This window comes from Chanos chanos, chromosome 4 (assembly GCF_902362185.1).
Source record: "Chanos chanos chromosome 4, fChaCha1.1, whole genome shotgun sequence".
NCBI classification, from domain to species: domain Eukaryota; kingdom Metazoa; phylum Chordata; class Actinopteri; order Gonorynchiformes; family Chanidae; genus Chanos; species Chanos chanos.
This window is the reverse complement of record NC_044498.1, coordinates 39,555,382-39,568,850: the sequence shown is the minus strand read 5'-3', so window position 1 is coordinate 39,568,850 and position 13,469 is coordinate 39,555,382. Positions and strand designations below refer to the sequence as shown.

The 13,469-nt window shown below is 39.2% G+C and overlaps 1 protein-coding gene across 1 annotated transcript; it reads right to left on the bottom strand.

The window, feature by feature from the left end:
- Window positions 1-1,908: 1,908 nt before the first annotated feature.
- Window positions 1,909-12,530, bottom strand: tspan14 (tetraspanin 14). Its single transcript, XM_030771905.1, has 9 exons — window positions 12,516-12,530; window positions 10,127-10,219; window positions 8,932-8,982; window positions 7,792-7,938; window positions 7,189-7,359; window positions 6,611-6,736; window positions 6,057-6,110; window positions 5,007-5,120; window positions 1,909-3,739 (listed from the first exon to the last, which is right to left on the bottom strand). The coding sequence occupies exons 2-9, from the start codon at window positions 10,205-10,207 to the stop codon at window positions 3,674-3,676; spliced, it is 810 nt and encodes a 269-aa protein (XP_030627765.1). The 5' UTR covers window positions 10,208-10,219; window positions 12,516-12,530; the 3' UTR covers window positions 1,909-3,673.
- Between the last annotated feature and the right edge of the window lie 939 nt (window positions 12,531-13,469).

The window sequence follows — 13,469 nt, the reverse complement described above, 5'->3', positions numbered from 1 at the left end:
CTTTTTCTGTCTGAAAGGAAAAAAAACACATTACTTCCTGACAGTGGGATATCTGTAATATATACAGAACTAATGCTGCTTATTGATGCAAAGAACAATAGGGCTTTCCAGCTCCCGGTGTGAAATACTCCAGTAAAGCTGTGGTACTAACAGTACTTTCCATTTGGGAGATAGTCTTTCTCTATCTTCAATTGTGTGTAACCCTATCTTCTCTTCTTCCACCGGATATCACCCCTCTTTAGTTCTGTTGGCCAGTGATCTCTTCCTTTCAAGGTTCAAAACATGATTCCCAATCACTGATCAAAAGTTCCTCTAAAGTGTCAGCCACCAGCCACAACCTCAAGAGCCCCATTAGGAGAATGGACAGGAGAATGAAATGAATCAGTATTGAGTTTCAAATTGCACCTGTATCAACCCAGGGCTGCTGCATTGTGCCGGCTGGAAACTGGGCAGTAATGGGAGTTTGTGGGTATACCATCAAGCATTAGGTGTCAATTTATTTTTACCAACAATCACAATGTGTGGGTTTGACAGGGCATGCTGAAGTTTCAGCTGCACGGATATGTAGATGCTTTATTGGAGTTGACGTACCATCACACCATGCCATGGATGCAAGATAAAAACTCGCTTAAACAATGATGTATTGGGTCTATTCTTTTCCCTTCAGAGCAGCCAAATGGTAACGCCAAACCGACTATAAACGTGAGCAAGCTTACATGCCAGGCAACACAATTCCCCTGAAAGCTATACCAGAAGAGTGCCGTTTTTGTCGTGTTCTTTCACATGCATTTACTCAATATTAAAATTTCTGTCTATGTTCTTTCTGTCTATGTTCTTTGGTGGCAATGTAGTCTATAGGAACAGTGACTGCTGAGGAAATGCAGAGGATAAAATACATCTTTACGTGATATTTCAGCAGGTTGGTTTTCATTGACAGATAATGTAATGATTTATATTAAATATAACTTATATTAAAAAAAAAAAAAAACATTAAAGCCTGGGTCAAGACAGGTAAAGCTCAAAATAACCAGAGTGTCAAAATTCTCAAGTTCCTTTTCTGTGTGTATGTTTGTGTGTATATGCATACAACCTAAGGAGTTGTGATCACCTCACATCGAGGAAACTGACAAATGACAAACTTGGTATTTTTATTGTTTATAAAAAGATGAAACTGTTTTAAAGAAAAAAAAATATTTACAAAGCTAACACACATTAACAGACACAACATCTAAAATATTGAACAAGCATCCCTTTACAACAAACAAAACAAAGTCACATTCAAAATACAATCATGTTAAAAGGTCAATACTACATTAAACTGTAACATTACAAAATGGCACAGGCAAAGTGCTCCTTTTATGAAGGCAACACTGTGGTGCAGTTGGTATATGAGTCATATTTTAAATCAGAAGTGTTAATTGTTCATTTATTGATTCATTCATTGACTGAGTTTAAAAATGTTTTTTTTTGTTTTGTTTTGTTTTGTTTTCTTTTTTAAACATCTATTCTCCAAGTGAACAACTCCTGAACAACAAATCCATACAAAACAGCCTGAAGCAGAAATCTAAAGGAAAGGAAAAAGGTGTGGAGCATGGCAGGATCTCTTTGGACTGAAGGAACCACAGATGGGTACCCATATCTTCCACAAACACACGTTATTTCAGCTGATGAAGTTCCTGTGGAGCCCCTGAATAAAGTGTTTGCTAAGAGCTGGAACTAAATCCCGCAAAGAGCAAAGCTTTTGTCAACGTCTGCAACAAGACAACAAGAGTGTGTATGGGGTATTTGCCATCTGTTAGCCCAACAAATAGCACAGAAGAGATCTGGTGCTAGGGGAACAGGTGTGCTACAGAAGAGTCACATCCGGAGAAAGAATTCAGACTAACAGGTGCCAATCTTTGGCCAAAAAAAAAAAAAAAAAAAACGCCCAAAACTTCTTGCCAACTCCAAAAGACAAGTCCTCAGATGACACAGGGATCACTTTCTAATCAGAGAGGAGAAAGTTTAACAAGAGGAAAATGCAGCATACACAGCTTTGCTATGCTCACAGGTGCAGTCTCTTTTGCCAAGAGAGAAGGCACAGTACGCGAGTACAAGACATGGTCGTAAGTAGAAAACTAGAGGTATTGTGTCAAAACAAGTGCTCATGCTCCTCGCTGGGCAAGAAGGAAGGCGAAAAGATACGTTTAGTCTATTTCAAACTACCACAAGCTTTTGAAATACTTACATTTTCCAAAGGCAAGAGACTATTTAAGCTCTGTCTACTGCTCCTCTGAGTAGGCCACGTAAGTGTTCTGACAGGTGAATAAAAGCAAGACTTCAATTTAAGGCCGCACCTACAGTGCTTTACGAAGCAGCAATACCGCATCATAAAACCACTTATAAGCAAATACAAACCTCACATAATGGGCTCATAAAAATATCTAGCCAGTTAAAAAAAATATATATACATAGATATTTGCACGGTGAACTCACAATAAACAACTAAAGAAGTTGCATGCGTTTAATAATGTTACATAATGGGTCCTAACTGCTAGCTTTGCGTATGACTCATTTGAGTGACACAGCTCCTACCTTTACCTTCTCTTTGGCCCTCACTTCCTCTACAACACACACTGCCTCTCGCCTGTCTCTGCTGAATTTGTAGCAGATTCAAACTCTGCAGCAGACATGAAAAGAAATGATCAGAATGACTCAGGCCAATCTTTATCAAGTCAGCTAAGATTTCGACACTTTAACAAGGGATAAGAAAAAAAACTGTGCCATTCGAAATGTCTTACACATTTTTTTTGTTTTTAAAGCTCTTTTCAATCTAATTCTATTCGTCCCTTCTCTTTTTACTTAAACCGCTGTTTTGCAGAGTCTTGGAGGAAACGGGCACGACTCAGAGAGCAGCAGGGCTCAAGGACATCCTGTATGTTTTATACTCCTAACTTCACACTAGTTGAATCAGTGACTCATAGAGAGCTGTTCAGAAGTGTCTTGGCATGCATCAGACACAATCAGACCCTATGGGGAATTCAGGGTGACTACTAGAATAAGGCCTTGAGTTTAAGAGAAGCTGATGTCATGAGCAGTGGTGGTTCTTTAACTGAAGCCTCCTCTGGTAAGTTAGTTCATTTTTGACAGGTCTGAAATGATTAACAGACATCTGCTACTGTAAACTGCACGTGAAGACACCAAAATTCCACCTGTAGAGCTATATACATCCATTCATGATCTTGTGGATCCAATGTAGTATTGTCTTCCATTTTCATCTTTTATTGGATAATGCTGGTCCCAAGGAGAAAAACAACATATATAAGGAAACAGACACACACACACACACAAAACATAGAGACGCCTGAGAGATCTTGACAATTCCACAACTGTCTGACTGCCCCCTAGAGGGGAAAAAAGGCACGTGCTGGGATGTCCAGCTGGAGGAAGGCAGCTTTGTGTATCACTGCTTGGGTGTGTCCAAAGTCTCTGTCCCTTTAGAGTGAGTTAAAGAGGTGATCCAGATATGACGGGAGGTGAATATGGATCTACAGTTTCCAATTCCCCTTTCCTTTTCTTGATGAGCCACAGAAAATGTCACAGAAACTGATGGGAAAGAGGCAGCAGCAGTTTGAAAAGAGATATTTGTCTCTCACAACACCTTCCCCCTTTCAGTCCGTAGGGATGCATCTTATTAATAGTTATATCTGACCTTCTCTATGTCTCCTATCAGCGTCCTGGCCAGGAAGATGCCCATCATCTAAACACAGAGAAGAAATAGAACATTATCACTTTTGCAACAAATCACCGGCTAACAGTACAAATACAGAACACGCAGTTCTTCCAGATAGGACAGAGAAATATTTTCCATGATGAGTCATTTGGGCATAGGGAAACATGGCGAAACACATTCCATTGAAACACCTTGCTAAAAAAAATGTGTGTACCAAGGAAACATTACCTGATAAACATCATAACAGAAACTACTGTGCAACACAGCAACAGTTCATCACTCTGTGGGATATTTAGAGCTGTGGCCTTAAAAAAAAATGCTTAATTAAAAGGAAAATCTACCATCACTTTTCCCTTTAAAATTTAAGAGCAGTACATTAAATGTGTTATGTCAGTCCTCGTGCTTCACTACTGAGAAATCTACCAATGAGCCTGAGGGACAAGAGACTGAGCCGTACAGAAGGTTAGAACAGAACTGTGACGGTCAGTATGCCCCCTAAACAGGAGGGGGGAAAAGACAGGTATATAGGGATGGCTGTTGACATTTCTTACACTTTATGACAAGGGACAGTAAAGCAAAAGTAAAGCAAAAATCTTCTACAAGATTTGTACAGTTAGGTTAGCAATGACTGAACCAATGAGACCTGCTGGTACACAGAACTGAGTTCTTCTATACACTAAAGATCTCAAATTTCTCTTTGACAATGCTCTAGGGAATCTGGATAAACTGCTACGTAAACAGTTCACTTGCTGTGTTGTGAAAAAGTCAGGCAGTGAATGGGTCCTCTCTGCCATTATGCTGCAACAGATATTCATCCAGTTTAAGTGTGTTTATTGTTGATACTGTGACCCAAAACAAATTAAAAATCATAATTGGTTGATCAAAACACATTCAGTTGCTATGCCATCACAGCTGTTGTGCACTGAGCCTTTCCCCAGAGAAGCAGCACTTGAATTAGTGGCAAGACAGGGTGCGTATACATAGACAGCATTTTTGTCATTCTTACCAACAGCTATTTCAGAGCTGTGAATACAGGCTACGTATTAAAGAAAGAGAGGTTACACAGAGAGGTTATATATTAAAGAACACAGACTGGCATGCCACTCTGCGTGCATGCAGCCCTGCACCGAGACCAAGTTTCATATACAAATCAGAGTAAAACCTACAAAGTGATCTTGGGTGCAGGTGTAGCTGTTTGCTGTTCAATGCAAACTTCCTGTCATAAAACACAGACGGGGAGTCGAAAAACAAAAGAAGAAAAGTTAGTGCCCGACTACCTTCATTAACAACTTACCTGGAGCAGAGATATGACGATGAATACTCCAGCCACTATATAGATATTTCTTGGAAGCCAATCCTCCAGGGCTGCGATACAGCCTTTCACATAAATTTTGTTGCTCCAATCATTCTACAAAAAAAGCACAAAACAGCTGGTGAAAAAAACTGGTCCAATTTTTTTTTTATCACTAACCTTTTCAGACCGTTACATAATCCGATTAGGTAATTTCTCAATCATTGTACACTAGAAGGACATATTCCCTACATTCAAGCAATCCATTTTATGTCCAAAATACACAACTTTGGGAGTTCAAATGAGTTTTTGGAGAACAAAAATGCAAAAAGAAAGATGCGCCTCCCTAAAGGAATAATAACTCCACCTATTATAAAAACATAACATCTATAAGACTACAATAAATAAATACATATATATTTAATGTGGTATATATGTGTCATATTGCCGGCTGTTTCAGAGGAGCTGGAGCACTCAGTGCTCTCTGGCTAATGAGTTTAAATGTTTGATTCCTCCTCTACTGTTTAAGTATCATTTTTATCATAGTCACAGATTAAAAGCTATTTGGTCTCCGCTCTTACTGGTGAATCTACAGCCCCATTGGAGAGCGCAATAATGACGATAAATGAGACTACGGGCCAAAGGAGCAGAGCCACAGTAAATATGCTCCAATTTTGTGAAAATGCAATTTTTAAACTGACAGATACAGAGGCCACCATTGGAACAATTGGCGAAAACATATGAGAACTATCTGTCAATGTCTCATGGCCTTGTTCACCGCAGCTGCAGTGTTCTCTGGGGACAGAGGTAACACGCTTTTAATTCCGTAGTTTTATTTCTGATAGTTTTCAATAAAACGGAGCAGGAAAAGTGTGAGGGTTTGAACACAGTAGAAAGACAGATCTTTATTTCTCTATAAGCCATCTGGTTGTCTTTAAAGCAACAACTTTTTAAACCTAAATGAAAAAGCAGCCTTCCTGCATTTGTTTGTGCGTGTGTGTGCGTGTGCTTGCTATGCGTATGCGTGCGTGTGTCCGCTAGCAGTCGTCTTACCATGTTTCCTTTATCCCGGACATCATAACCACATTGTGTGTTCACCACTGTGTCCTGTGGAGAGATGGCGAAACTCACTGAAAATTTCAAGACTGCTAGCACACACTAACTCACTTCATCGCTTGAGGCAATGAGAACTGAAACAGGTCATAAAGAGACTTGTTCTGGCACTACCAGTCTCAGGGAAGCATGAAAGCTGGATAACTAAATAGTTATTTATAGTTAGATAACCACCTCAGCAGTTAACTGGTAAAGACATGCTCGGACAGGGTGTGCTTACAGAAATGCAAAATAACAAAAAATACTTTTGGAAATGGTTTAAAAATAGAGAAGGAAATACACATGAGAAAGCATTAATCTGAGGAAAAAGAAAGAAAAGTAATTGCTGATGGGAATGACAGTAAAACTGGCTCAGTGACTATGAACACAGAACTGCATAATTAGGATAGGGTGTTGACACTGCTTTTGTAGAATGGTAAAGTGCCAAATATTTAACTGTCACAGCCCATGCAGATATAAGGGAGGAGCAAGAGGAAAGCAAAGTCTTAACTCACTGCAGGATCACTGAGGCAGCAAGAGAAAGGCACACCACATCTCTCTCTGCTAGGGTTGAGTTGAGTGCAGTTAAAATACACGTTAAGGTTCCAGTCGTTTGGGTCCTTGGCACCACAGCAATGGTTCTGCAATCAAAGTGATTCGTCAGATAGTGTCACAGAATGGCATGTCACAATCTAAAACGAGTAGTTTAAAATTGGTCTATAATGTTTTGTAACTACATTTGTAACAGGTTAATTAGAGGTAGATCTGGAATGTTATGTCATACTTATGTAATACTTTAATTAGCATTCCACTACATGCTTCCATAAACATAATGTGTTTTCTGTGTCCTTAGCAAGTCAGGTCTCATCCACTTTTTAGTTTTAACAAATGCTCTATTGTTCTGCAGACACAAATGACACAAACACAGTCTTGCGTAATGACACATTTGAATAATGCTGCATCTAAGTGTGAACGTATGGATGTGAGATGAAGACAAACGGCGTTTAAAGAAAACAGATACAAAAGTACCAGTCAGCAAGAGCTGCAACAGTCAACGTTTTCTCGAATACTACGTTCACTTCTCCACTCTCACCAGTTTTTGGAGGGAGTCAATGAGGTTTTGAAGGTCGATATCCTCCCTGTAGGCCTTGACATTGGCCAAGAAGAAATCGTTAATCCACTCCCTCAGTGGATCCTGAAAAACGAACGCCAGCACTGCTGCAGTAAGCTCCAAGAAGAAGATGAACCCAATGACTCCTGAGAACTGCAAAATGCAAGGCAAAGACTAAGAACCAAACATCAACTGCGAATCAGCATTTGACTTCTACAAATATCTGTTGCCCTAAAAAAAAGAATCCAGCAGCTACTGGTCAAAGTCAGCAATACTAACATTAATGAGCATAAGTTCTGTACCCTTATTTGTTGTTTAGACTGCTGTAATAACTGTTAGAACAGCAGCTGGGTGTCTAAGGTGCCTTTGGGAACATCCGTTGCTATGTATTGTTGTATTAGACACTTCTATCTTCAAATGAACAATATCTTCCGTCTTCCGCATCACTTGGGTAATCTCTGAGGTTAAGAGTCTTGCACAAGGGAAGATCAGCAGAGTGCTGTCACACTCACAACCCACTGGGCTGTTTCGATGACTACGAAACTACTGACTTAAATGTTTCAGATGATTTGGCTTTGAACTCACAAATTTGAGAAGGCAGATGTTCTCCCTCAGAGCTCCTACGCAGCCAGCGAAGCCCAAAACAAAGGTGACTGTGCCCACAACCAGCACCACCCAAACCGGGTCAAAACCATGCAACCGTGTCACCTGGGTCAGGTCCAACAACACACCCTGTGGAGAGAAGGAGAGAAGCAAACCAGAACAATTATCAGATGGACTGTTCAGAAACTAGACATTTCCAAGCCAAGAGATTATTCATTTGAGTAGAATGTATTTATTTCCCTTTACTTCAAGCCAGTATGGCTGTCATTTTTACCAAAGTTTCCTATTTGGCATTCAAAGTAAAAAAACTTAATGTTCGAACAAATATTTGTTTCAAATTATTATTGATAATGCAATGGAAGGAGCAAAACAATCTTTGTATACCAACTGATGACGTATTAGCAGAAACACCAGAGCATCAAAAGGAAAAAAGTGATTACACATACATACGAAAATGCACGTAGGTCATTTCACCAAGAATTATGTTCTAAATGGGACTACAGAAACCTTAGAGCTGTTCTAACAACTACTACAGCAGCCTGAAGAACAACAGAAATTTATGCAACCTAAGCACAATCATGTTATTGTTACACAGTGGCTATCAGCTACAGGTTGTTTTATTTTTTTAAGGAAGATCATGCTAATACAGTCTGACAAAAAAAACCTCAACTGATGGAACAGATTTGTGCAGTACATCCTACCATTCTGTAAAATGCAGTTCAAAAAAGACAAGTATCTTCTTAGCTTTTCAAACATGAGTGACAAGAAGTATGATTAAGCTTCATAAATGGTTTTACACCCCCTTTTAACTGCAGGTCTCAGAGTGTCTGGATAACTGAGCGGGATGAAGATGAAGCAGAGGTTGTTTATGGATAACTGTCATTCATATTAGCTTGTCATTTCCCCCCTCTCTCATTTACCACTGGTAAATGTTTGATTTGAGTGACAAGAGGTTTTTTTTTTTTTTTAACCACTTATCAACAGGAAGGCCACAAAGTCTATTGTGTTTCTGGTGAATTACTGTGTGCCATAAACCACATGCTGTTCCTGCACTCGCAAAATGTTTTAACTCAGGCTGAATGTAAGTATACAAGAAAAGGAAAACTTAGAAAAACCTCTCACCTTTTCACTCCAGGCCCAAAAGCCGACAGCAATGAAAGCCGCTCCAGCCAGCTGAAGGTACAAAGCACAAATAAAAGACAAAAAAAGAAAAATTAAAAAAAAAAAAAGAAGCAAAGAGGATTCATGTGTGGCAGGGGAATCAACGGATCAAACTGACACAAAGGCTTAAATTCATGACAAATAAAACAGACGTCAATTTTCAAAATTTAACCTGTACCGTGTCCATCATTTTTTGCTAAACAGATTTAAAGTAACAAGCCAAGATGTTGCAGCTTGCCAGTGCAAAATGTGAGAAATGTGTCTTGGGGGAAAATGACAGCTATGATGTCCACTGTCTAAGTATGCATGTGCTAAACGAAAATTTTAAATCAAAGTATAGAGGCTACACAGTTACTGCTCATGACTGCTTCGTGACAAGATCAACCAGCTGCCGGAAGCTAGCGCGAGTGGTAAAGGACTACACCCATTTCTCTAAAGTCATATGGGCAGAAAATAAAAAAAAAAAAAAAAAAAGGAACCCTCGGGTTAACAGCGGTAACCTACGAGCTCCGCCCACCATCCCTAGAGCAAACATCACAGTTCATATGTCAAAGTATCAGTCTCCGACCGAACACATTTCATGCAACATTTCCTGTTGACGCAGACTAGGGCTATCGGCAGGAAACCAACCGATATAAAGTGGGTCTTCTTTTTGGGCCTAAGAAAACGGGAAGTGTAACCTTTGGGTGTTCGCACAGAAACCAGGTCCAAGGCCAGAGAAACTATGGAAACACTGGCCTAGATTAAAAAAAAAAAGACCACCCTGTTCACAGCCAGGCTTAATTGAGCAAATAAACACGAACAATTGAAGCGGCTGCTCAACTGTTATCTCAACATGGGCTATGGAAAGCGGCTTCTGGGTGGAGAGATAGCAGGGAGGCATGCGGTACGAGGTCCAGCGGTCAGGGAAAATATTAGTTATCTGGATTTAGAGGTGGAAAAACTGATTATTTAATCAGAAGTTGAAGAAGTGGACAGGAATGAAAAAAAGAGTGACTACTTACACTCCAGCACAACATACTGCCAAAGGTTTAGTATTAAGTCAATTGATTATATAAACAATTAATTATCAGATAAAGGACTACAGTGGCATCTTGTCCTTGGGTTGGCAACTGCTAATGTAGGCCTACTTTTAAATGTGTCAGTGTTTACTTACCCAGAAGACGATGTTATAGCTGAACATGAGGTACTTATAGCAACAGCTGACCTCTGCATTTTCATACCTGTAATAGTACATCTTCACACCCGGCTGAAAAAAGACAGGGCCAAAGGGAGTGAAGACATTAAACTGTATCGGTTCATCTTATGCAAATCCTATGGAATGAATACAAATCAGACTTCTTTATTAGTAGAGGCTTTTACATGGTTTGCCATTCCTCACCAGATGTTTGCTTATGATAACCTGAATCTCTTTTGACAAGCCATGAAAGACAGAGAAATCCAAGACAAATAAACTCACATCAGCTGAAGATATAATGGCAGGTATGTTATAGCGTCACTATAGAGGCCAAATACCACAAGAAACAGGTTCTGAGGCACTTTTACTTACCAAAAACAGACAAAACATTATCACTATCAAATTACATTCATACTGTACTGACAAGTTTAAAGCACAGATAGTTCTATTTTTGAAAAAACTTGCGCAACTGCATAACCTAACAGATCTGCCTTATCATAAAATAAAGCTAGAATCCAAACTGCTAAAAAACGCAGACTTAAGAGTTCAATCTGTCTTTAATTAAGGCAAACTGTCAGAATGGCTCTCTTAAATAGAAATCTTAGCAACAACAGAGAGAAGTATTGAGACTCCTATGACAAGTCCAGAGTACACAGTGGTGTACAGAACAGTCCACGACATACCCAAAGTAGCCTAACACCAGGTAAGAGTCTTATTCTTGTAATGATTGCGAGAATGACTTTAATCTTCGTTGAGAGAAGAGATGATTCTCAAAAACGACGGAAGTGTCATTACTCATAAACTAAATACCCCAGAGTTCTTTCCACAGAGACCGTATGACTCAAATGTGAGCAAAATGGCCAAAGAGTACGACCTCCATTTCATCACTTAAAAGAAAAGCATTTTTAATCGGCCACAAAGTCAGTCGAAAACTTAGTTTACTTCTCCCTGTTGGTTTCCCATCTATTGCTACACGCGGTGGTGTTGTGTGCAAACTATTTTAAGACAATGTAGTGTCTGTCTCAGCCTCGAAGTCCCTGAACAAGCAGCTTAATAGTAAATCCGTTGCAGAAGTCGTTCAATCTACGTTTGCCCTTAGTGAGCACAGTGTGCCCTATGAGTAAGCAAGAACATTTCGGTATTATTTTTATTATTATTATGATCGATTTTATGAAGATTTTCCATTTATACCCTGCCATATTATTACATTCCGAGGTGTGTGGTAATAGTTCTGATTCTACGATTCAGCGGATTGGTCTACATCTGATATCGAAGTTCATCATATTATCACAGATAAATAAATATCTGTCCCGTCAGACTATAAGAAATATTATTTTCTACCACTAAAGTTGATGAATTCCGAAGTTAGCAGACTACCTACCTAAACACTGGTTTCGCTATCTATCCATCATTCATGGATAACAACGCTGGTCGTTGCCCCTGCTGTACTAACTAATAAAAATGTCCGTTGCATTGCCGTTATCACTTCACTAGACAAAAATTCCAGTATAAGTAGTGAACTATAGCTAAATCACTTTATTTCACGTTTGCCCGAAAAAGTGTACAATTGTAATAAGTAGCTAGTGTGATCGCTTTCAATTTACCAGCAGTGGCGTTAGAGCTAGCTAGGTTAGCTGGAGCTAGCTAGACAACTTTTTAGTTCTCAAACTTATGCAAAGTTTCACAACTGATAAAAAGTTGGCGTTCCCGATTAACAAAACGTAACGTAAAGTAACTGTATATTATGAGAATATGGTGAAGCTATCAAGATTGTCTTTGTCTTCCCATCGAGAGAGTAATATTGTACACTCAAAGCAAGATAAAGATGGCTATGCTAACGAGCTACACGGGTTGAGTTCATCAATCTAGCTAATCTAAAGTTAGCTTAGAGTCGCTAGAACATTTCCTCATGTAAAAACAAAATCAGGACTTTTCACAAGGATTTCTGCCTGCCAAAACTCAGCTCATGGTAACCTGATTAAACAACGTTTCAATTAACTTATTTTATTCTCATCTCTGTTATTTTGCAATAGTTTCCTGGTGTAAACAGACACAAACAAACAAGCCCAAAAAAACCTGAAAATTTTCCAGCTTTCATCTCATATGTTTCATTTATATCACTTAACATGGTGGGTTGTGGCAATCTGTGTGCCTCAAAGTTACGTTGATTAGTTTAGGCTACAGCAGTAAGCAAGGAAGCTCTACTGCTGACTAGAACATTTAATAAGATGACTTCGTACATTAATCGACAGTTTATTCTCGGTAGTAACATATTTCCAATAAAACACATGTGCTTTAGTGAAACAACATTTTTGTACACAAGTATCAGCAGGCATAGTCCAACGGTTGACTATTCTAAGACACTCACCGCTTTGTTGTTAGCGTCTCCCCCTCCTGATTCTTTATGACTCGACTTTTAAACCTACTGGAATAACTCTTTTGCCGTCCTTCGCCGCCAGAAAAGAGAAACGCCCAGTATGCACACACACACGTACGCAAGCGCGCGCACACGCACACACACACACACACACACACACATTTTGAAAGGAATAAAGACTTGGCAGGCCGAGGGGGATACTATAAAGGATCATTTCAGTGCCCCAGAAACTAAGCATTATTAGGACTTCATTATCTGTGCCTGTTAGACGTGTATTTAATATTCCATGGAGCCCCAACAACGTACATTAGAGCGACTATTTTCAATCAAATACTGTGGATCTACCGCGTTTCTCAGAGAATTTCAGGGCTCCCGATTTGTTTTCTTATAAAACTCTTTGAACAGATAAAGTTGTGTCTTGTGAAATAAATAAAATTATATAAATAAAACAAATCAACCAATTCCGATAATAAGAGTAACTCTATGAAAGTTCTAAAAGACTAAAAGTTCTGAAAAAATAATCTCTGATCAGATCTAATTGCACAAAATGGCATTCAAAGGTTCTCTGACTTACAGTTTATGCAAAACAGCATGGAATTACACAGAATTATCAAACTAAACATGACAGCGTGTCGTAAAATTAATTTCCAATTTGATTTCAGGTCTTTTTTCTCATATATTATTTTTGTTCCTAATTCAAATTACAAATTGGACTTGGTTAAATTTGACCTTAACAAAGGCTGCTAGTCAACAGAGAGCACTAATGCAGAACTCTAGATGATGCAGAGAGTCCCTGTTCACTCTGCTGTTGTCAAAAACCAGCTGCTACTTGACACATGCCCCGTAAACTGGGAAATGAAAACAGTGTAAACGTGACATGACATGCGCGCGCGCGCGCGTGTGTGTGCGTACGCATCTTGAGAAAGAGAGAGAGAGACTCTTAAA